This window comes from Rhinatrema bivittatum, chromosome 4 (genome assembly GCF_901001135.1).
Source record: "Rhinatrema bivittatum chromosome 4, aRhiBiv1.1, whole genome shotgun sequence".
NCBI lineage: Eukaryota > Metazoa > Chordata > Amphibia > Gymnophiona > Rhinatrematidae > Rhinatrema > Rhinatrema bivittatum.
The window spans coordinates 207,975,685-208,000,666 of NC_042618.1; the positions used below are offsets into that span (position 1 = coordinate 207,975,685).

Genomic DNA, 24,982 nt, shown 5'->3' on the forward strand with positions numbered 1-24,982 from the left:
ATAGCTCAGGGGCGCATACCAGAGAAGCGATAGAGCCCGCTGCAGCTTTCCTAGCGGATGCAAGCTCGGACCTAGTGCGTACCTCGGCCAGAGGAGTAGCCTCAGTGGTGGCAGCCAGAAACAGCTATGGTTGCAAAATTGGTCAGTGGACGCGACCTCTAAGGCAAACCTCACGAAGATGCCCTTTAAGGGATCCCTCCTATTCGTAAGCGAATTAGAAAAGCTAGCCAGTAAGTAGGGCGAATCCCCAGTGCCTCGGCTACTGGAGGATAAGAAAAAGAGGTCGCAGTGCCCCTCACCTAAGAGAGGTCAGACCAGGGGCTCCCAGCACTTCCGGCCCTACATAAACTCATAGTTTCAGACATCTCAGCCCTCAGGAAGGTCTCAGTCCTTTTGGAGCAGACAACCAAAAAGAGGAACGGGTTCGGGCTCAGGTTTGACCCGAATTTCCCAATGGCTGACCCATCCACGGGATGAGGAGAGAGGAGACAGACTATCCCTCTTCTATCAGCGGTGGGTCGAGATCACGTCTGACAAATGGGTACTGGATATCATACGAGAAGGATACGCTCTGGAATTTCGCAGCAATCCTCAAGACATGTTCATGATGTCACCTTGCCACTTCCAGCACAAAACGCTGACAGTGGAATCCACGTTGATAGGGCTCCGCAGTCTGAGGGCTATAACCCCAGTACCTACACCCCAAGTAAATACGGGGCAATATTTCATCATACCCAAGAAGGAGAGTTCATTCTGACCCATCTTGGATCTCAAGAGTGTCAGTCGTCATCTGCGGATAATTCACTTCCACATGGAAACTCTTCTCTGTGTCATAATGACTGTACAACCGGGAGAGTTCTTAACCTCCCTGGACCTTTCAGAGGCCTACCTTCATATTCCAATCCGTCAAGACCACCAGCATTTCCTACGCTTTAAGGTACTGGGCCTCTATTACCAGTTCCATATGTTGCCCTTCAGCCTGGCAACAGCCCTCAGAACATTCTCCAAAATTATGGTGGTCGTGGTGGCGGCATTGAAGAAAGAAAGGATCTTGGGTGCACCCTTACTTAGACCACTGGCTGATTCGGGTGAAATCGTTGGAAGAGAGCCTCCAGGTGACCAGCAGGGTCAGGTCCCTTCTACAGGAACTCGGTTGGGTCGTGAATATGGAAAAGAGCAGCCTCAAGCCCTCCCAGTCCTTAGAGTACCTGGGAGTACGGTTCGACACCTCGCTCCCTCAAAGATAAGGAAGCTGATGTACCAAGTGCGTTTGGTTGACAAACACAATGTGCCTCGGGTGTGGAGCTATCTCCAGGTCCTCGACAACATGGCATCATCCCTGGAAGTAGTACCATGGGCAAGGGCACACATGCGGCCACTCCTACGCTCCCTGCTGTCACGTTGGAACCCACTGTCTCAAGACTACTCGATTCGCCTCCACCTACCGATGGAAGTATGTTCTCGGCTCCAGTGGTGGCTACAGGAAGTTCACCTAAACAAGAGTGTAAACCTGTCCCCACCGAACTGGATCATCCTCAAGATGGATTCGAGCCTCAGGGTGGGGAGCTCACTGTCAGGAATTGACAACACAGGGGTGATGGACCGAGGAAGAGGCGCGCTGGAACATAAACTGCCTGGACGCGAGCGGTCAGATTAGCATGCCTGCAGTTCAGCCACAGGCTCCAGGGACAGGCAATCCGCGTGATCTCAGACAACGCAACAATGGTAGCGTACATCAACCGCCAGGGAGCAACCAAAAGCCACCAAGTGGCTCTGGAGATAAGACTCCCTTATGGAATGGGTGGAGGTAAATCTACAAGGGATCTCAGCCTCCCACATCATGGGAAAAGAGCAGACTTTCTCAGCAGAGAGAGCAGGATCCAAAGGAATGGACATTGTCGACCAGAGCCTTCCAGCTCCTAGTAGATCACTGGGGCCTCCCATCCATTGACCTAGTAGCTACATCTCATGAAGCGAAGGTCCCCCGATTCTTCAGTCGCAGATGAGCAGTGCTCCCAAGGGATCTTCGCCCTTGTTCAGACATGGCCAGAGGAGAACATATTGTACGCCTTCCCGCTGTGGCCTCTACTGGGCAAGATCATCTGCAAGATCGAACACCATAGAGGATTAGTCCTTCTGGTGGCCCCGGATTGGCCCAGACGTCCGTGGTATGCAGACATGCGGAGGCTTCTCGCCTCTCCCCCACACAGGGACCTTCTCCAGCAAGGTCCAGTTCTTCACGAGGACCCAAATTGATTCTTTCTTACGGTCTGGCCCTTGAGAGGGCTCGCCTGACGAAGCGTGCATATTCGGTGGCCATAATCGCCACCTTGCTTCGAGTGCAGAAGTTCTCAACGTCCCTGGCGTATGTACGGATCTGGAGAATATTTGAGGCCTGGTGCGAGGAACGTGGGATGCCCCCGCGAATGACGAAGATCCCCCATGATTCTGGAATTTCTACAGGGACAGCCTGAACAAAGGATTGTCCCTCAACTCCTTGAAGGTCCAGGTGGCGGCTTTCTTCTGTTTCAGCGTTGAGGTAAATGGAACCTGCCTGTTGACGCATTTGGACTTGGCCTGTTTCCTAAAGGGGTTAAACACCTTTGACCATCCTTAAAGTGGCCGGTCCCCCTATGGAACCTCAATCCTAGTATTGGGCTTTTTAGCAGGGCCTTCCTATAGGCCATTGCTCAGTCTGCCTCTATGCCTATTAACACTGAAGACTGTATTCTTGGTGGTGATATGCTCGGCTCATCGCATCTCTGAACTACAGGTGCTGTCAATGTTGGGAACCGTTCCTTTGGTTTACTCCAGGAACAGTACAGCTTCGCACTGGCCCCTCCTTTTTTACCTAAGGTAGTCTCGGAGTTTCACCTGAACCAGTCCATTTCCTTACTGACCTTGGATAGATGCAAGGACACGGAAGACTACTGCCTCCTATGCCACTTAAACGTCAGTAGGCTTTTAGTACGGTATTTGGAACATTCAGAACCGGTGCGCAAGACAGACTGCTTGTTTGTTTTTCACGGGGGAAGAAAAGGTGAAGCGGCTTCGCAAGTTACCATAGCTCGTTGATCAAGGAAGTGATCACGGGAGCTTATGTAGAGGCAGGGAAGCCTTTACCTCTTCAGGTTAAAGCTCATTCCACTAGAGCCCAGGCTAAGCTGCTGTCTCCCTTCGACATTTGTCGAGTAGCGACGTGGTCTTCCTTGCACACCACCTCCAGGTTCTATCACCTGGACATCCAGGCCCGAGAGGACACAGCCTTTGCGAGGGCAGTGCTAACCGGACCGCAGGAAGCCTACTTGCACACTCTGGAATAGCTTTTGTACATCGCATTGGTCCTGAGTCCATCTGGCTACACTAAGGAAAACAAAATTATCAGGTAAGTAATTTCTCCATTAAGCCGCATAGGTTTTCTATGAACTGGACAGGAGGGGAACGTTACTGGCAAGCCTGCTTGTGCTGTGGGCTGTTCAAAATCCTGTTTTTTGCCATAGAGAGGGAGGATTCTTTAGCAGGCAAGTTTGTGCTGTTTCAGCTGTGTGGCAATCACATTATGGCCACTCCCGTGGTACACGAGAAATGATACTGAACATGTGGCGACCACAAGGACAAAATCTCACCCTAGAGCTTGTGCAGGGCTTGTGCGGGCAGAGGAAAAGGCTGCTTGGGTGCTCCTTTCGCAGTGGTGGAGGTTCAGGGAGCAGCTGCAAAGCAGCAGCAGCTGCTTGATTGATTTGGGCTGTGCTGCACAGATGTGCAGAGCAGGAATGGCAGTCATCTTAATCTCTTCCCATGCAGTTCAGGAAGATTTGGGGAGACTAGTACTCGCCCTCTGATTTTGACTGCTGTGGCTGGGGGAGTAAGGGGTCTGTATCCTAATGCAGGGAGGACCTGTGCTATGCAGGATTTCAGGGGAGAGGATGCTACAGGTCCTTTTTCTCATGAATTTGTACTTCTTATGCATAAGGCATATTTAATGAAGAAAAATGCTGGTTCCAATGGATCTGGTCTTAATGAGCTCTTTTGGAGAGTTATGTACCTCCGTCCCATCCCAAGAATAGGAGGCTGGAAGCTGATTCTGATTTTGATTTGGAATCTGTGCTCTCTGAGGAAGATTTGCATGAGGGCCCCCTGTAGATTTTCTAGAGGATGGAAATGGGGATAGGGATACTCTGGAGGTGGGAGAGATCCCCATCACTAAGAGATGATCCAAAGGTGGTATGTATTTTTAAAAGGGACAAACTGCTCATGGTGTTGATGTAGGTTCTTGTGGAACTAGGCCAGTGGTCCCCAAACCTGTCCTGGAGGGCCACCAGCCAGTCGGGTTTTTGGGATATCCTCAGTGAATATGCGTGAGAGAAAATTTGCATGCACTGCCTCCATAACATGCAAATTGTCTCTCATGCATATTCATTGTGGATATCCCAAAAACCTGACTGGCTGGTGGCCCTCCAGGACAAGTTTGGGGACCACTGAACTAGGCATTAAGGAAACCAGAGTTCAGCTGGAGCAGGAAGGAGGAGGATCCTATGTTGGAAAGTTTTTAGGGATCCTGCTAAGATCTTTCCATTTTATCCCACTGTTAAAGCTTTGTGGAATGGGATACTCCTAGGCTCGCCTGAAGTAGGCAGAGCCATAGTTAAGTTTTATCATCTTCCAGAAGATGCTTTGGAATTATTGAAGATGCCCAGGGTGGATGCCTTGGTATCAGCAGTTACTAAGAAAAACCACTATTCCGGTGGAAGGATGTGGGACTCTTAAAGACTGTCAGGATAGGATTATGGAAATTCATCTCAAAAGAATTTTTGAAGTTTCAGATCTAGCCCTTCGGGTGTCTGTATAGTAGTTTTATGGCCCAAGCATATTTATGCTGGTACAGCAGATTCCAATGGTTGATTCTAGGGAAGTTCTTTCAGAGAAGGAGGCAGAATGTGTGGAAGTTGGTGTAGCTTTTATTGCTGATGCCTTGCATGATTTGCTGCATATGGCAGCTAGGAATATGGTGTCCAGAATTGGCTAGGTGCTGCCTCTGGTTATGCAATTGGACGGTGGATGTATGGTCCAAATTCCAGTTGACTTGTTTGTCTAACATAGCCTCCTGCATCTCCATCACCTTAAACTTAACATGTGTAAGATTAAATTTATATTTCCTCACAAATTTTCTTCCCTCTTCCACATTATTCTATGTTGATGTGTTCTGATTTATTGAAAATAAGAATGCTTAAAGCCACTAGCTGTAGAGAAAAAGTTTTTATTAAGTGCTATAATACAATATAAATCTTAGACATTAAATAATAAGGTACCTTATGGAGAGGAAGAGTGTCGGGCAAGAAACTAGCATAAATTCCCTCTCAAATGATTTTATGATAACACATCCAACCCCTAAACTAGCAGGTCGATACAGTATCGTTCGGTCGAAGATTGCCCGTCTGTAACGTGCTCGGAGCGCACAATTCGGGCGCGTAAGGCGATTCAGCGATACAGTCTCCAGTTTCACGCGTCCTTAGCGCTTCTTAAAACAGACGCATAACCCTTTCCGCACGCGGCATGTAAATGAACGAATTAGCTGTATAATGCTGTATAATGAAGGAATTAGCTATTCCCCTCTGATACCGTAACGCGCGCTCAGATTATCTCCTTAGTAACCCGCTGTTTTGCCGCGGCCTTAACGTGTTAGTTTACCGCCTCCCCCTAGTAGGAGTTAGGACTGTGAGTCTAGTAACAAATCCATTGACACCCCTTAAGATACTCAAAAACAATAAAACACAATAAAAAAAAAAAGCGATACAGAGATGATCGAGAAAATGTAATGCTGTGGGACACATAAAACCTGTCAGAAAAAAAAAAAAAAATTTTAAATACCTGTCGGAGGGCCGCGTGGGTCCAGGCGGCGGCTGGGGGCGGGTGGACTCTCGTTAGTTTCAGACGACCGGCGGCGGGATCCGGGGGGCCGGTGGTCTCGTGTTAAATCTAGGCCGTGGGCGGGCGGACGCGCGTTAGTTTCAGACGGCCGGGGGGCGGGTGGTCGCGTGTTAAATCTAGGCCGGGTCGCACAGACGCGCATTCATCCGCCTGGATGAGTGAATGAATGCGCGCCTGTGCGACCCCTGCGATTCGGTGCTCAAGGCAGTCACATGCCGTGACATCACGCCTTGAGCGCCGAATCGCAGGGGTTGCACAGGTGCGCATTCATTCACTGCCGGTGGGGGCTGGAGGCAGCCCCCACTGGCAGTGAATGAATTCATTCATCCAGGCGGCGAAAGCAGCCGGCTCCTCCGCCTGGATGAATGAATGCGCGCCTGTGCGACCCCTGCGATTTGGCGCTCAAGGCGTGATGTCACGGCATGTGACTGCCTTGAGCACCGAATCGCAGGGGTCGCACAGGCGCGCATTCATTCATCCAGGCAGAGGAGCCGGCTGCTTTCGCCGCCTGGATGAATGAATCCATTCACTGCACCTTTCCGGTCCTCTCTCGGCTGCCATCGCTTCCTCCTGCTTGCCCTGTCCACAAGAGCCCTGCCACCCGCTCTCCGGTCCTCCCTAGCTTGTTCTGCTTCCCCCCCCTGATCCGGGCAGGTTTGCCTAGCAGAACGCCTGTGCCTTTCGCCCGCCCGCGAGACAAGTTCCCGCGCCACCAGGTCGTCGGCACTAAAAGTTCCCATCGGGCAGCTCAGCTGCAGTCGCTCCCGGTCCTTTTACCAGGCGGTCCGGCTGAGCAGGTCATCTCCTCTTTCGGCGGCCCGGACGGAGGGGGAGCGAAAGAGCCTGAGAGCCGCGGGCTGGCGTGCAGGACCGAGGGGGAGCATCGCTGGCTTGCAGCTGTTCGGGGAGATTGATTTGTCTACAGAGCGAAAGAACGAATGGTCGGGGAAGAAAGTTATTGAAACTGCAGTCAATAGTAATAAAATCAAAACACTTGCTACTATGCGCGCCGAATCGCAGGGGTCGCACAGGCCCGCATTCATTCATCCAGGCGGAGGAGCCGGCTGCTTTCGCCGCCTGGATGAATGAATTCATTCACTGCCGGTGGGGGCTGCCTCTCCGGCAGCCCCCACCGGCAGTGAATGAATGCGCGCCTGTGCGACCCCTGCGAATCGGCGCTCAAGGCGTGACGTCACGGCATGTGTCTGCCTTGAGCACCGAATCGCAGGGGTCGCACAGGCGCGCATTCATCCAGGCGGCCCTCCGACAGGTATTTAAAAATTTTGTTTTTTACACTTCCTGGTGCCTGTCATTTGAAATGACAGGTACCAGCGCACCCAGGTTACTGTATAGGTGCTGTATTAAGCGCCTATACAGTAAAATGGGTTACGCGGGCATAACCCTTCCCTAACGCTTTACAGCCGCGGCATGCATTTGCATGCGATTAGAAGAGAGTATCAGGCGCTAGGTCAAGAGAACTGTGCGTGCGGGGAGGAAGGGTGCGCCTGACACTGCCGCACTGTTTCTACCGCGGCCTTACAGTATCGACCTGTAGGTTACATAATTGTCAAAATTTCTATGTTTGGCTTTCCATTATAAACAAATAATCTGAATGACTATATGGTAATTTGCTTTTCTTCTCCAAGTTAATTAATCCTTATCTCATATGTAAATGTTTTCTTGGAATTTGGCAGCATTAGCAACTTGTGCTTGTTTTAAGAATATTTTCTATAGTCATAGATGGAATGTCAGTTGGCCTCATCCTTGTTCTAGATATGCTTCTATAATCTTAGATGCAATGTAAACTATCCTCCTGTCAGTTTAAAATGTTCTAAAGCCTTGTATTTCAGCATCTAACTAATTTATGGAGTCTTTTGTGTAGTAAAAACAAGTGCAAGGCTGAGACTATAATGTTAGTAATTTCAAAACTGCTTTTGATCAAAAATAAAAAAACCCCAGGAGTACAGGAATGACTTCATATGTGACATGTTAAAGTGTTTCACTGAGACTAAGGACCAATCAGCACACATCAGGTGGATAACAGTCGTCTTCTCCATCCCCTCAGCCTGCAAACTTGGGATGGCCTATCCACTCTTTTATCTCCCTTCTCTTGGACTATTGCATCCTTTTCACAGGTCTGCTGCTGTACCATATTCCTCTGCTAAGTCTATGCAAAAAATTGAGCTGTTTGTCTTAACTTTCTCCAGCATCGTTACAACCTTGTTACCTTTTTTTCTCATGGCTCTACATTGACTTATATCTGTTTCCTCATTAAGTTCTATTCTTATTTGCAAGGGCATTCACTCTGCAACACCATGTTACCTTTCTTCTCTTAACTCCCTCTATGTTTCTCCTTGTGACCTCCATCAGGCAAGCCACTCTCATCTGTGCCCTTCTCTTCATTGTTAACTTCAGACTCCTCGTTTTCTGTCTTCTGGCACCATGTGCTTGGAATGGCCTCCTTGAGTTATTTATTTATTTATTTTTAACTTTTATATACCGACATTCTTGCATTAAATGCAAATCATGCCGGTTTACAGTGAAACAGAAAAAGCAGGAAAAAATTCCTTAGTCGAATACAATGAAACAGCTTAGTTAACAAAGGAAACATAAAAATAAATTTTTACATATACACAAAGGTTTGCACAAAGGGGAGAGCCCCTTTGTCGCGCCCCTTCGGCATGCGACGCCTGGTGTTGAGGCTGTCTTAACTGTCCGATGTTAGTGATGTCATCGGGGGGGGGCGGGTCTAATGATCGCAGCACTTACATCGCTGCTTCTTTCCAGTTCCAGGTTGGTGTGTTCTGCACCATCCCTGGCCTTATTCACTTCCCACTTAAAGACCTACCACTTTGAGATTGCCTTTTACTCCAGAAACCCTGACTCTGCATGATCTTGACTATTTTACATTATAGGTTTTTAAATGTAATACTTAAATTATTGCTAGAAATTCTGTCTCTCGTCTGTGAGTCTCAAATAGATTGTAAGCTCCATTGTAGATTGTAGCAGGGACTGTCTCTATTTTAATGTATATGTACAATGCTGCATGTAGTAGTAGCAGTAGCAGCAGTAGTAGTAGAGTTGTCTTAGGAACTTTAAGTATCAAGAATAACAGGTATTCAGGAGGATGTGATTGTCTGGGAAGAGAAAAGAGGTTGTTGGACAGGGAGAGAAGTTACCATCTTTTTTTGAAAACAAAATGTGCCGTTGTTTTAGTCCCTCCCCTCCTAGATGGCTCAGCAATAGGAGAGCACTGAGTCTGCAGTGTGTCTTCTTGGCCTGGGCCCTGTTGTTAACAGTGGCTGCCATGTTTCTCTCCAGCCTGGTCCCCTTTGATGACTGCTTCTCCTTCCAGTGGGTGCCCGGCTGTTCAGGATTTTACAGCCCTCGTAGAAAGCATTAGCTGGAATCTCCATTATAGTGAATGTACTGTAAAACATCATATATTGTCCTGTTAAGACTGTAATGTAATGCACTGTATGATGTCTTGTCTTATTGTTTATAATCTGAAACACGATTCCATTATAGTGACTACATGGCAAAATTCTGTTGTATTTTTCCAATTAACCTTGTGTTATGTTTTGTTCTTACCTCTAGGACCAAGATTATAGGACAGGTTCCAGTGATGAGAATGCTAGCAAATTCATCAAATTAGAGGGAGTGCCAGCAACTGCAACAAAGGAAGAGGTGGGCTTACTAATTGTTCCTTTTAATTTTTGATGCAAACTATAGCATGCAGTGAAACAATAGCTGCTGAAATACAGGGTGAGCAGGGAGAAGCTGAATTACTGTGAATTGTCCTAGAAAATGCCAAGATGTATGTATATGTAACCCCAGCTTCGGGTGCAGGTTGCTGTTCAATGAGGCTATAAAAGTAATTATTTTCATGGAGATAAGAACCTTCCCAGGCTAGCTCGATCACTGATTCTTCCTTCCAGAACCTGGGTTCTTGGTCGAATTAGGGGGGGGGGGAGAGATGATTACCAGGACCCCAAATGCTAAGGGTGGCTCCCATGTATCTTTTTATTCTTCCCCTGGGGCAACTAATGTATGTCTGCCCCTTAGTATGCTGGGTGCGCTAAAGAAAGACTGGAGTCACTGTATTAGTGTGCAAAGGAATTTCTACTTCTTAAAACAATGAAATTGGCACGCTCTTAGGGGTAGATTTTCAAACCGCGCGATTTGGCGTACTTTTGCTGGCGCATCAGGCGCAAGCAAAAGTACGCGGGATTTTAGTAGATACGCGCGTAGCCGCTAAAATCCTGGATCGGCGCGCGCAAGGCTATCAATTCCGTATAGCCGGCGCGCGCCGAGCCGCGCAGCCTACCCCCGTTCCCTCCGAGGCCGCTCCAAAATCGGAGCGGCCTCGGAGGGAACTTTCTTTTGCCCTCCCCTCACCTTCCCCTCCCTTCCCCTACCTAACCCACCCGCCCGGCCCTGTCTAAACCCCCCCCCTTACCTTTGTTGGGGGATTTACGCCTCCCGGAGGGAGATGTAAATCCCCGCGCGCCAGCGGGCCGCTAGGGTGCCGGGACGGGACCTGGGGGCGGGTCTGGCGGATTTAGGCGAGCAGGGCTCTGAAAATCCGCCCCTTAATTGCAACAGCACAATGATTTGTCTTGTTACATTTTTTCCCTCAATCTGTGCAGGAAGGTCAAATGCCAGCCAGGGGAAATCCTACCCTCCAGGGCTTGGAAAAATAGGGTCCCCAGGTGGGCAGGGTGTTCGTTTTTTTTTTTTTTTTCCCTCAAAATAATTTTTATTGGGATAAAACATGAACAGGCAGTAACTCCCGCACTGCAGCAGGCACAACCAGTATACTTAGAAACCAGTACAGTGCACAATTATGCAAAACAATAACAGCTGAAGCCTCCATCATGTCTCCATCCCATCTTATTGCCATTTTCCCCCAGTACAGTGCACAATTATGCAAAACAATAACAGCTGAAGCCTCCATCATGTCTCCATCCCATCTTATTGCCATTTTCCCCCCATCAACCCTTTCCTCACCATACTTTGGCACTTTCAACCCACTCATCCCCACACGCACCGCACTCCATTCGTACCTCCACACACCACCCCATCCCCCCCTACTGAGACCCGGGATTATGCCAGTCAGACTCATAGCCACCGGCATGGAGCCCATTTTCAACCGCTGCTGGCAACAAGAGGACACAGGCCTGCCAGCAGGCCGGGTACTGTTTGTCAGACTTCCGCTTGCCCAGTACAAAGTCTAAGTGTTCAAGTTGAAGAAACGAGGCCAGTCGGTGGGCTCAGGCCAGAACAGATGGGGACGCATCCAGGGCCGCCCAGTCTGAGAGAATCGAGTGGCACGCCAAAAGGACGACCACTCTACTGAATTTGTCTTTTGAGCAAGAGATCTCAGTGGAGCAGGCCTGCGGACTAGACAGCAGAAACTGGCCAGTGTCAGGCAGCGAGACAGCGGTACACTGCAAGATGACATCCGCTACTGATCTCCAAAAACCGGTCAAGGTCTGGCAGTGAAAAAGGCGGTGCAGAAGCGTGCCCTCCTTGATCCCGCACTTTATACAAAGAGAAGAATCCGTACACCCCATCTGGAAACGACGGACATCAGCACAATAAATATGGTGCAAGATTTTAAACTGTACTTCCTGAAGACCGATATCTGGGATCTGCCTGTGCACCGCTGTAAAACACTGCTCCATGTATTTAGCCATAAGGGGCATGGCGAGCTCCGTAGACCATTTGGCCGCCAGGTGATCCAGCTGGTTCTCCGCTTGCAAGGCCTGGCCCAGTTTGACCCATCCAGATATAGTCTTGGTAAGGAGAGCCGTGTCAAACACTTTGGTAGCAAATGCCGACTCTGCCATCCTGGCCTCTGGTGTCCACTGAAATGAGGTCAAATAGTGTCTTGCTTGTAAATAGGCAAAAAAATGCCTGTTAAGGAGCTGATAATTAGCAGCCAAAGTAGCAAAGTCTAGCAGGGCATGCTGATCATGGTCATAACAGTGGAAAGCATACTTCACTCCCTTGTGGGCCCACAACTGGAAGAGGGCACTACAATCCCTACCTGGCACGAACCCCACATTCCCCAAAAATGGTATCAACTTTGAAGTTATCCCCTCCCGACCTCCCTGCAAGCGTAACCATCGCCAAGTTCGAATGCAGGGATGTGACAGCACTTGCCATGCTCTCTCGTTCGTCTGGAGGAGAAGACTCAGGGGAGACCGGGTATTAGTCATACAACATAACAAACCAGGTTCACAATAGTGATAGGTGTCAGTGAGCCACTCCCCCACAAAGCGCAATTAGCAGGCGGCATTATAAAGCCGAAAATCGGGCAAGCCATAACCACCCCGCTCCCTAGGACATGCCAGCGTGGAATAGCTGAGGCGTGCTTTCCTCCCCTTCCATAAGAATTTTTGAATCATGGCACACAGCCGCCTGAGATCCCCAGCCTTCAGCCGGCAAGGGATCATATGCAAAACATAAATTATTTTAGGAGCAATGACCATTTTGATCAGAGCACACCTCCCAGATAAGGACAACGGTAAAGAGCCCCAGCCTTCCAATTGCGCCTGCATCCTGTCTAGTACCGGGCGCACATTGAGATCATAGAGGCAAGTCAGATTTCGAGGGACCCATATCCCCAGATATTTCAGCTTATCAATGGAAAGTGGCCGTCCCACGTGTGTTGCAGCCGAGGTTCCAAAGCCAGCGCCTCCGACTTGGAAAAGTTGATTTTGAGACCTGCCACCTGCTGAAATTGGCCGAACCAGTCAATGATTATAGGTATGCTCTGCCGGGGACGCCCCACAAAAAGCAAGAGGTCGTCCGCGAACATCGCTATCTTAAGAGGGTGACTGTCAACACTAATACCCCACACCTGGCGGTCCCCCTGTAGGCGAATAGCTAAAGCTTCAATAGCCATGATGAAAAGCAGTGGGGAAAGAGGGCAGCCCTGCTAGACCCCACAATGCAGCGCAAACGAGGGAGTCAGAGCCCCATTCACCAGGACACTAGCACCAGGATTACTATACAGTAACCTAAGCCACTGCAAAAACGCCTCCGAGATTCCATACTGTTGCAGCGCCCAAAATAAGTACTCCCACGACAGGGAGTCAAACGCCTTTTCCGCGTCTAAACGGAGTATCACCGCCTCTTCTCTGGAGGGATAACTAAGACGCGATCAAGCGTCGTATGTTCCGTACTCCCTGGTGCCCCTGCACAAACCCCGTTTGGTCCCCATGAATGAGAAGAGGGAGAAAACCACTCAGGCGTGCAGCCAAAATAGCCGCTAAGATCTTAATGTCTACATTTAAAAGAGAAATTGGCCAGTACAAACCAACTTCCAGCAGGTCTTTGCCCGGCTTCGGGAGGACCACAATGACTGAATGATTTAAGGCAGCGGCTAGAGAACAGAGATCCAGCATTTCATTATAGAAGTTGTGAAGGGAGTGACCAGGGGCGGATTGGCCTATCGGGGGATCGGGCTTCCCCCGGTGGACCGGTCGCTCCCATCGCGTGATTTTTTTTTTTTTTTAAAACTTCCCGGCCAAAGACAAGAAGAGGGTCTGCTGGCGCTGCGGCCCAAAGAGAAACCTACGGGCAGGGCCGGTGGAAGCACTAGGCCTGAGCCTGGGGCGCTGCAAGCAGTGGTATCCCGAGGGGAGCCAATGCCCCCGGGCGCAGGGAGGCTCATGCGGCGCTGCGACAGGCAGATCGGCAGGGCCTTGGTGAGACTCACGTCACCACGGCTCGAAGAAAAAGATTGTGTTTAAACGCACTGATGCTCCTCCTCCTTCCGAGAAGTCGTTGAATAGAAGAAGCTTTTGACCTTGATATTTCACTCCTGCTTGCCGTTTAAATGCCCGTATTACTTTAGTTTTGTGTGCCCAGTTCAGTATCATCGCTAGCACCGGGCGAGGCCTCATGGCCCCGTCCCGCAGCACTTCTATGCGGTGGACTCGTTCACAAATCAGCGGGGTCATAGAGAAGTCCAATCCCATCTTCGCCGGTAGCCAGGTTTCCACCAGAGCAGGCAGCTCACCTTCCTTAACAGACTCAGGCAAGCCAATAATACGGATATTATTGCGCCAGCTCCTGTCTTCTAAGTCCTCGATCTTCGCCAACAGCTCCCGCCGAGTGGCCTGCAGTGCTTCCACGTGCCGCTCGAACTCCCCGAGTCGATCTCCGTGATCCGGTAAAACATGTTCCGCTTCGTCCAATTGTTTAGTTTGTCCTTCTAGGGCTGATTTGATGTCGTCCATAGAGGCCTGTATTTTGGTAAGGCGCAGATCCAAGGCCGCCGTTACGCTCTGAGAGGAGTGGTGGAGGGCATCTGCTGAAAGAGAGTCCAGGACCTTTGCACCCGGAGGGGCCTCCGCCGTCTTAGTGGCAGTAGGTTGGGGATGGTAGACAGCACTTTTATGCGCGCTCCTCTGGCGCATCGCCTATTCCACGTAGGAATGGTTGGGGTCCTCAGGCAGGGAGCCAAAGCACAGGGCGCCTGGCCCGCCTGCGAAACTATTCCCGGGACAGAGATGTTGAGCGGGCTATCCGAGGCAGAGGCCGCAGGTCCCTGATGGGCGACACAGTCTCGTCGGTGTTGGCAGGTCCGGTACCCTAAAGGCGAGTCCCGACCCTCCCGGGGCTCAGCCACAAGGGAGGGGCCAATCAGACCCCCTCCTCCCCAGTCGCAGAGAGAGGGGAGAATGGTGCTAGAGACTCTCCAAATTAACAGCAGCGAGTCCCTTATCACGGTCCCCCAGAAATAGGCCCACACTTTATTTATTTATTTATTTATTTATGAACTTTTACTATACTGACGTTCGTGGAGCACATCACGCCGGTTTACAAAAAATTGAGGCAGGCAGGAGATTACAAAGAACGGGGGGGGGGGGGGGGAGATAGATGGAGCAGGCAAGAAAGGGTGAGAAATAGGGCAGGGGGCTATAGGGCAGAGAGAAAGATAGGACCGGAGGAGGATAGCAGCAAAAAAACAATTATTGAACAGTTAATACATAGAGAACTGTTACTGATCACTTGATTAAAAGCATACAGCGGAGCACTTATTTACATTATTTACACTGAGTTACATGTCCTTATGGAGGACAGAGTGAGAGGGGAGGGGGAGCAGTGAAAAGGAGAAGATAAAGGAGTGGGGGTAGAAAGGCGGTGCAGTTCAACAGAGAGGGGGTGGAAGAGGCGATGGGGAGGATGGCAGTGGTAGATGTAGGGGGGGGTGCTATGTTTGATTGGCGTCAGGGTAAGCTTGTCTAAAAAGCCAGGTCTTAATGCCTTTTTTGAAAGTATGTATGGAGGTCTCAATTCGTAAATGAGGAAGTAAATTCCAGAGGATGGGGCCAGCGATAGTGAAAGCTCTCTCTCTGGTATTGGAGAGGTGTGCTGTTTTGAGGGATGGGGTGTGCAAAGTCCCTGCAAGGGCATTTCTGGTGGGTCGATTAGAGGTCCGGAAACGTGGCATGTCCTTGAGCCAAGCAGAATTGTTTTTATGTAGGGCGTTATGCAAGATGGTAAGAGTTTTGTATTGAATACGGTATGGGATCGGTAGCCAGTGCAACTCCTTTAGAATGGGGGTTATGTGTTCTGTCTTACGGGTATTGGTGGTAATTCTTGCCATGGCATTCTGTAGAATTTGTAGGGGTTTAATAGTGGCTGCGGGGAGGCCTAACAGCAGGGAGTTGCAGTAGTCCAGTTTGGAAAGGATTGTCGACTGTAGGACTAAGCAAAAATCTTGGGCATGGAGGAGTGGTTTTAGTTTTTTAAGCACGTGAAGTTTGTAGAAACCTCCTTTTATGAGGGCCTTGATATGTGGTTTAAAGTTGAGGTGTTGGTCTAAAATGACTCCTAAGTCTCTTACGGGGGGTGTGGGAGAGATGGAAAGGGTAGGGGTAGAAGCTGTGGGGAGAGTGGTGTACTCAGATTGGTTGGAGATGACAAGGATTTCGGTTTTCGCTGCGTTGAGTGCAAGGTGGAGGTTGGATAGAAGGGAATTAATAGTAGAGAGGCAGGATTCCCAGTATTGCAGGGAAGCCTTAAGTGTAGTTTGAATGGGGATTAGAATTTGCACATCATCTGCATACAGGAAGAATTTCAGACCTAGGTCGGAAAGAAGATGGCAAAGGGGGAGAAGATAAATATTGAAAAGCGTAGAGGATAAGGAGGAGCCTTGGGGGATGCCTTGTGTCAGAGGGATGTATGTGGAGGTACACTTATCAACTTGTACAAAGTATTCTCTGTGGGTAAGATACGATGAGAACCAAGATAGAGCAGTGTCTGTGATGCCTATTTCTGCCAACCTGGAAAGAAGCTGTAAGTCCCAGCTTAGTAGCTGGGACTTACGGGGGCGGTCGCCATTTTGGCCCTGCTTGCTCCCTTCGTGCTGCTCCGCTCGTCTCTCGGCTCTCCGCCGCTCGCCTGGTGCATTGGGACCGACACTATGCTGCCAGGAGGTCTGCTGAGATGGGACACCGAATTGCTCTCCCAAGATCACGGCAAAAAGGGGTACTTCGGTGGGCTGGCCGCCATCTTGGGTGTGCCGCGCCACTTGCTGTTCCCGGCCGTAGCCGCTGCCTTCCGCCGCCCCCAGGCACCGAAATCGCATTGTTGTGGGCCGAGCAGCTTCAAAAGTCCTGCCGAGCTGAAAGCCCTAAAAATCGCCACCACAGCATGGAGCGATGAGGGGGAGGCCAGCGAGGGACCGCGGAGCTCAAGTTGCGGCCATCCTCCCCGGTGACGTCATCTCCCGGAAGTCGGGCAGGGTGTCCTTTTGATGGAAGGGATGGTTCTGCTCAACTGGCAAGGATATTTTGTTGCAGTGTCTGCACAGAGAGAGAAACCTTTCTCTCCCCCCAGGATTTGGACGCACCAGTTGGGTTACTTCTTGAATAGTAGGCTTTGCCTTCACTCAGTTTGTTGGATTAGCCTTGGTTACTGTTGTAGTCCTTGATTTTTTTTTCTTTCGGGTCCCTGATGGGAGGGATCTCTTGGAGCAGGATTGTTAATGCACCTGGCAGGAAGGAAGGGCAGTCAGAACTTCCAAACTGAATTTTGAAATTAGGTTTACCAAACTCAGGAAAACTCTGGGTGGCTCACAGCGGGTCACTGACACCTCCTTCCTCACAGAGGCTAACAGAGGGCAGGTCTTCCCTGCCCTGCCCTGCCCAGGGTTTCCCATTCCCTGAGCAGGGAGCTGAACCAGTTCCAGAAAAGCCCCAATACTTAAAGGTTAAAAGTTCCAAAAAATGATCCATAGGGCAAATGCCCAAACCAGCCAGAGAGAGGACTGGAAAGGAAAACTCCCTCCTGACCCTGGCCGAGACCACCAAGCAGCTGGATCTGTAAAGTAAAAATATAACTCCTCTCTACCTTCTGTACTCTGTACTAAACCCAAAGGACTGCTGCCTGAGCAGCTGGGGAGCTGTTATATAGCATTACCAGTGGCATGGCAAACCCCACAGAAATAGGGGCTGAATCTGCATGGACCTCTTAATATCCATCCTACTCTGACACTGTCACTAAATACCCAGGACTTACTGGTAACCTGAAAAGTGCCCAGGTTTCATATATATGAATTACCGTACTCTTCGCTCCATAAGACGCACTTTTTCCCCCCAAAAGTGTGTGTGTGGGGGGGGGTGTCTGTGCCTGTCATGGAGCGAATATTTAAAAAAAATAAAAATAAAATCTAACTACAACCAATGTTTTGGTTTTTTTTTTGTCCCCATTCCCCATCCCAACCCTTTAAACTTAATTAACAACAACCCCCCCCCCCCAAAGACTTGCCAAAAGTCCCTGGTGGTCCAGCGGGGGTCCGGAGCGATCTCCTGCACTCGGGCTGTCGGCTGCCAGTATTCAAAATGGCGCTGATAGCCTTTGCCCTTACTATGTCACAGGGGCTACCGGTGCCATTGGTTGGCCCCTGTCACATGGTAGGAGCACAAGATGGCCCAAAGGCAGGAGTTAATTTCGGCTGGCACCGGGAAAGTGTCAGAAAAGCAGAAAAAACTGCTTTTCTGTACACCCTCCGACTTAATATCATAGCGATATTAAGTCGGAGGCCCCAACAATTAAAAAAAATTAAAAATTAAAAATCTGCCCGTGGCTCGCGGGTTGGAAGACGGACGCTCAATTTTGCCGGCTTCTGTTTTCCGAGCCCGTGGCTGTCAGCGCATTTGAGAACAGACGCCGGTAAAATTGAGCACTGGCTGTCAAAGCCGCTGACAGTCGCCGCTTCTGTCAAAAAGGAGGTGCTAGGGATGCGCTATTGTCCCTAGCGCTTCCTTTTACCGCGGGCCCTAATTTGAATATGTTTCTTTACTGAATCATGCACCCAGGAGAGTGGCCTGGGCGCCCATCGGGAGAGCGGGCGCTCGCCGGCTCTCCCGCGCGTCTTACCGTATCGGCCCGAAAGAGCATCAGAGGGGGAGGTAAGTTTGTCAGCACTGAGCCCTCAGATAAAGGGGGGATCCAGAAATGACAAGTTGGTGGGTAGGGCTAAAGTCATCCAAAGTACTTTGGCTGTGTAGGAAGTCTCTAAAGTGGCAGTAAAGGCTGTGGGGCAAGCAGGGCAGCTCTCCTACCCCCAACTAGAGCAAAGACATGGAGACAATGGATAAGCACAGTGGATTCTTACTTGCAAAAATTGAATAGGTAGCAGTAGCACAATTTAGTGTTTAAAGTTCCCTACTCAGATGATTCAGCAGAGAGTTGAGGCTGCAAGCAAGTAAAGTGAAATGTTAAGTCCTATAAAAAAAAAACGCAGGCAGCTGGTTCAGTTTGACAGGCAAATACAGTAATAGCTAAAAGTCTTAGAGGAAATGCAAGCACACACATAGCCAGTCTGTCTAGAAGATTGGGATGCTCGACCTACAGCTATGCTAGCTTTGATAGTTATTTATATTATTATAAAGCCTTGTAGCCAGACATAGGAAGGGAGGGGTGCTGGGTGTGGAGGATTGTATAATTATCTCCCCCAGATGGTAGAGTTTAAAGAAAAGGTGACGAAAACTGTCCTGGATAAGTTGTCAACTTTTATGACCTACAGCTGGGATATATCCTTTGGAGTGTGGGTAGGAATAAATAGACAGACTGATTTCTCCACTATCAAATATGTTGTATTAATTCTGGAGGGTTTATTGTACATAGAGAGGATGGAAGTTGGTCAGAGAGAGCCTACCAAAATAGGACAGCCTTCAGCACAAACCCTACACAGAGATTTAAGGAACACAATGTATTTGGAAAAGAAGGGTATGATAGAAATATTTAAATATTTAGCAGGCTTCAATAAAATACAAGAAGGTGCCATTTTCAGTTTAAAAAAAAAAAAAAAAAATTTCAAGGACAAGCCTATATTGATATGAAGTTACAGGGTTAGAGGGTGGCTAATGCCTGGAATAGCTTTACCAGCAGAGACAGTAATAATCAGAACCATTGCAGAATCTGAGCATATTTGGGACAGATACAGACAACAATGGTAAGAGCAGGGTGGGAGATTAGTAATGTAAAAGAAGTTGGACTACTTTTAGAAACTTGTATATACATAGAACAGTGGAATGCCAAAAAGAGGAGACGACATAGCTGACTTGCACAATTATCAGGCTCTCAAGAAGATGAGGCAAGGTCAATCGATATCCAGTGACGACAGGGCTTTGGTATATTTTAAGATATAATCAAGGTGGAGGTGACAAGTTTCCTAGTATGGGAAGTCAACTGACTTATATATTCCAGTTAAGAACAAAAGGAGAGGAAAAAGTGGTCATCTGTAGGTGATGAAGTTTTGCAATTGACAATGAGTATTAAGGACAAGAACTAGAGCAGTATAAGCAATCAAGCTTTGTACAGCTGGTAGCTGGTTGATATCCTTAGCTAGAGAAGTGTAAACACGGGCAATCAGGCAGACTGGCCAAATGGTTCTTGTTTGTTTGTTTACAACTACTATATTACATTGCTGTGCTGACTGGAAAATACCTTCTTCAGGAACATTAGCAGTACCTTATATTCCAAAATGACATTTCTGCTATATATTACAGAAGTTCCTGACAATCCTTTGGGCAGAGAGGAAGTGGCAAAAATGTATTCTTTTGGAATTGGGTTGTTTGGGCCTGACAGATGGGAGAAATGGAGAGTGTTAAAGGCCAGGACTCAAGGTTAAAGTGCATTGTCTTATCAGTTTCCATATCTGATAAGTTATGTTATACATAGACTTGAACATTGGTTATTTTCAGCAATCAACACAAATTTTTTTTTAAATTATAAATTTTCTATTTAATCTTAAAAATTGAAAAATAAATTAAAAGAATTGTTTTCACTAATTTTTATTATTTAAGAGGAAAGACCTCAGCAACAACTGGTACTAAACTGTCTGTCATGTTTTCAACCAGTGCTGAGGTCTTTCCTCTCAAAATAAAAATTAGTGAAAATAATTCTTAAAAACTGAAAAATAAATTAGATTAAATAGAAAATTTATAATTTAAAAAAAAATATTTTTTTTTGATTGCTGAAAATACATGGATTTACACTAGCTTTTGTTTATATTGAACATTAGTTATGCCAGAGTGCCTTTTATTTCAGTAGGTAGTGAACTCTGCTGTTGGTCATGATAGGCATCCAGGAAGTGATGATATGGTATTCTGATATTGTTTTGTGGGCAATGAGATGTGCTTATGGGAAAAACATGACACTGTGTGTGTGTGTGTGTTTGTTTTCCTGTGCTGTGAGCATGAAGAGACTCCTGTGATACATGGCATTTACCATTTTGTATGTTCCTTTATACAGATTCTGGGTGCTTTCCAAGCTCCTGATGGGACTCCTCTGCAGGGTTTGCGCTTGACCGGTTATAAGCCAGGTGAGTGCTTTTCTCCTTAATCGGCAATTCTGGTGTCTGCTGGTTTTGTAATAGTCTCTGAATTTTTTTACTGTAGCTTATGGCCCTGAGGTGGCATTGATCAATGGCACTTCAGTAGTCATAAGCTGCTGAAATGTTTCCCTCCATTAATGGCCAGAGACATTTGAGGAGTGGCAAACAGGTAGGCCATTGAGGGGGGGAAACTAAGGCAGGTATCCACCTAAACTTAAATGTAAGAGGCATCTGAGGAACTGAAAGCAGAAGAACTCCTGAGATCTTGTGTGCCAAATTTGGCTGAGAAGCAGTGATCAGGTAGGCTGTGCTTGACTGAAGGTAGCACAATACAGATAGACTATCCTCGCTTGGGGTACTGGGGTACTAATGGGCTGCACTTATATTGGGTACAATGTTACTGGTGGGCTGCACTTGCCTAGTGTACTGTGATATGGGTGAGCTCTGTTCACCTGAGAAGATGTGGTACAGTGGACTGTGCCTGTTTGTGGGTACTTGACAGTATTTGGTAGGTCTGGGGTGTAGGAACACAGATGGGCTGTGTTTGCCAGGGGTACAGTGCTGCAGGTGTACTGTATTCACTTGGAGGAACCATAATATGGGTGGAATTTTCTTTATACTGGATATCAGCCACAAGCTTATATGGCTACACTAGCCATAATCCCTTGCAGTTCACTATTTTTGTGTGTGTGTGTGTGGGGAGGGGGGGTTATCACAAGCAGCTGGTTCATCTGTTGCACTGAGCAGTCTGAGCATGTATTGCTTGAGAAACTATCAGTGACATCACCGATCCTCAAGGAAGTGAAGAACTGGCAAGTGGCATCAAAACATCATGCATAGTGGCGTGCTCATGATGGAGCCCAGCAAAGGAGCTCGTTCGTGCATAATTTATGTTGAGAAATCTTGATTTGGTATTAATGTGGGTTAATATGCTGGAAATGGTTGATACAAACTGAGTGATTTTCGATTGACCTGTCCTGTTTTTGTTTTGAGACTAATTTTCAGGAAGATTTTCCGTCACCTGAATAATTCCATGCTGGTGTAGGGGCAGAGGGGATATGGAGAATTTATTTACTGTTTGTCAGATGAGCATATAGAACTGCTGGGACTTGATATGCCATTCATCCCTGTAACTGTTTAAGGAAAATATGCAGATATCTAGTCTACCACATGATATAAGGATAAGCAACCCCTCTCCCCCCCCCCCCCCCCCAACAGTCTTGTGAGTTTGTGAGAGGTGTTACTAGCTCAATTTTTAATCAAGGTCAGTATAGAAGAAGACTTCTAAAATATGACTTGTTAATGGATTATAAACCAGATGTTTTTTGCATAACCAAAATTTGGTTGTTAGACACTGATATTGTCTTGTTAAATCAAGTTTGTCCTTCATACTTGATTTTTGCCTAGCCTCGCTGTTACAGTAAGGGTGGGGGCTTATTGATAGCTGTAAAAAAACAAACAAAAACTCGCCAAAAAACATACCTCTAAATATTATTAGGGTGAAGCTAGGTATTGATTAAAGGTATGGCATGCTCCTTTTAATATCCTCAGGACTTTCTATTAGGTATTTTATTGACTTCTTGATTGATGTCGCATAATTGCTGTCCATTGCTGTCTATCAATATTGATTTGAAAACTGATAAAATGATGTGAGATTTCAATTTATGGATAAATGAATCACCATTAGCAACTAACCGCAAGGAGTTTTGACTCATGGCAACATAAGGCTGGATGTAGTTTATAGATAAACCTACCCATGAATTATGGCATACCCTGGATTTAGTATTTCTGGAGGAGCATTGGAAAGTGGATGAGCTAGAGTGGAGATTAACAGATCATCTCATGATTTGAATGTAAGTTGGGGATTTTGCTACACAACATTAAGTCTAACCTGCCTGATGAAAAGCGATTTAGAAGGGTATGTATTGATAGCTATCCGTTAAAGGGTGTGTGGATTCCTGAATTATGTGAACATTTTGTTCAGATTAATGACAGCGAAAAATTGATGGAGCTAGGAATAATACTGTATTGGATAGTCTAGAGCAGATTGCCTCTTTAAGGTAAATGATTTTCATAGATCTCATAGAGCACGGTGGTTTACAAAGGAACTAAAGGAAAAGAAGAAACTTGCATCAATCCGAATGGCTCTGGCACAAAGCAAAGAATGAGGTAATTTGCGGATTTATAACAATTGTCTAATTTCATATCTGGATCTTACTGAGACGATGAAAAAAGTTTACACCATGAGGTTGCAAGAAGCAGGTAGCTCTGCAAGAGAACTTTTCAGATGGTAAAATTATTAATGCAAGCTCCTGAGCTTTGCTATCATAATATATCAGGTGAAACAGGTGCAGGTAGCAGAAAAAATCAGTTTGTTTTTTTTTTTCACAGGAAGATCAGATGTTTGTGTGCAGATTTTGATGAGCTAAATCTATGCAATAATAGGTTTCAATTAGAGTATGTGCTGTGGGATAACGTCTTGTGTGTGTTTCAAAGACTGAGATAAAATCATTCTTGTGTGTAATATATAATTCGGGATGCTCACCGAATCCATGTGCTGCTCTACTTATGAAGAGATAACATTATGATATTTCTGCACCTATTGCTAAAATTACTTTCTATCTGAGGGTATGCTTCCAAGCCTTCTTAAGTGCTTCTGTATTTGGCCTATTTTGATCAGATGGATTCTGCAAATTTTAGACCAGTATCTTCTGTACCTTTTTTGTCAAAAATCATTGAAGGAATGGTTTTTAAAAAATTGAAAACTTTTCTAGAGAATCATGAAATGCTGGACTACCAATAGTTTGGTTTTAGAAAGAACCATAGCACAGAGACTTTGCTTTTGGCTAGTATCTGTGTGTTCTCCCAAGGATTTGAAGCCTGTAAACAGTTTTTGCTAGTATTCCTCAATATTTCATCAGCTTTTGATACTCTTATTGACTTGATTGTCTGTCTGATTTAGGAATTTGTGACAAATTTCTGGCTTGGTTTAGATTGTATCTTTCTGGCAGAGTTGAAAGTTATAGTAGAGAGTTCAGTATTTCTATGCCGCGGTATCCCAGGTCCTAAGCAGGAATTTTGTTTTTTCCGCTTCTCTGTTTAATATATACTTAAGATTGATTTTTAGAATTTTAGCAGATTTAGGTGTAATCATTCTGAACTTCTCATTATGTTAACAAGGCAAGAATCTCCTTGAAATTCCTTCACTGAAAACTACTCGCCTCTTTTAAACAAGGGATTTAACATTTGTAGTGGCAGGGCCAATAATGTGGAATGCCTTGCCAGAATAAGTAAGAGCAGAAAGAGATTCAAAGCATTTCAGAAAAAAATTAAAGGCAGTACTTTTTGTTGAGGCTTTTGTTACTTTGCAGGCCAGATGATTATGTAAATAGCAGTTTCCTTCAAGCTGAGATGAGGAACTGAAGAGGTTTAATGATACCAAGGTTAATCAGAGCAGAGACTTATGGTATATTAAAAGTATATTGTCTGTTTCTTTCGGGAATTGTGTTTTATGTATGGTGATTGTAACTTGCCTAGGATGTAAGATAGAGTGAGTAATAAATAATTTGTAAATTAATTTCACTTAGGCATTTTTGTGGACTTGTGCTGGGGCTTCATCCTTCACTGCAGTGGGAAACCTGTTTCTGAGGGGTTATGTTAAGCCTGGAGTAGAAAAGCACTGATAATGGAAATAAATGGATTTTGTGGGAATGGTAGGGGTGGTAGGTAAAGAAATAAAATGGGGTAGATGATAAACCACCAAGGTGAGGTGCTTCATTTCCATGGTTCTGCTGGATAGCAGCAGTTTGCATTATACAGCATTAAGGAATGCAATACCATATACATGTCTTCAGTATATGAATTTATTTGTAATACAAAGGAACTGTGCTGGCTTTTCTGGTGGTAATAAATTGATATTCAGCTACTGCTTATTTGTGCATCATGTAACACTGATCTAATGGTGTCTGTGTTTAGCTGGGCCCTTTCTTGCTGCTTACAGTAGTTTGCTGTTAGTCTGGTTGTTAAAACCTTCCTTTTAATCATATTCCTTATTCTACCAGACCAGTCCAGATACATGTGGTGTTCCCTTCTACCAGCAGATGGAGACAGAGAATGAAAGCTTTGCTAGAAACAACCTACATAAGGAACTGTGCCACCCGCAATATTTCAGTTTTTTTTGTGTCTCTGGAA

At 46.8% G+C, this 24,982-nt stretch overlaps 1 protein-coding gene across 5 annotated transcripts in view; it reads left to right on the plus strand.

The window, feature by feature from the left end:
* RBM6 (RNA binding motif protein 6) overlaps positions 1 to 24,982 on the plus strand; it is a 483,691-nt gene that overhangs the window by 97,525 nt on the left and 361,184 nt on the right. For all 5 annotated transcript variants that reach the window (XM_029599637.1, XM_029599633.1, XM_029599634.1 and 2 more), the window contains exons 4-5: positions 9,526 to 9,615; positions 20,710 to 20,779. In XM_029599637.1, coding sequence (XP_029455497.1) covers positions 9,526 to 9,615; positions 20,710 to 20,779 — 160 coding nt within the window. The remainder of the gene's footprint in view (positions 1 to 9,525; positions 9,616 to 20,709; positions 20,780 to 24,982) is intronic.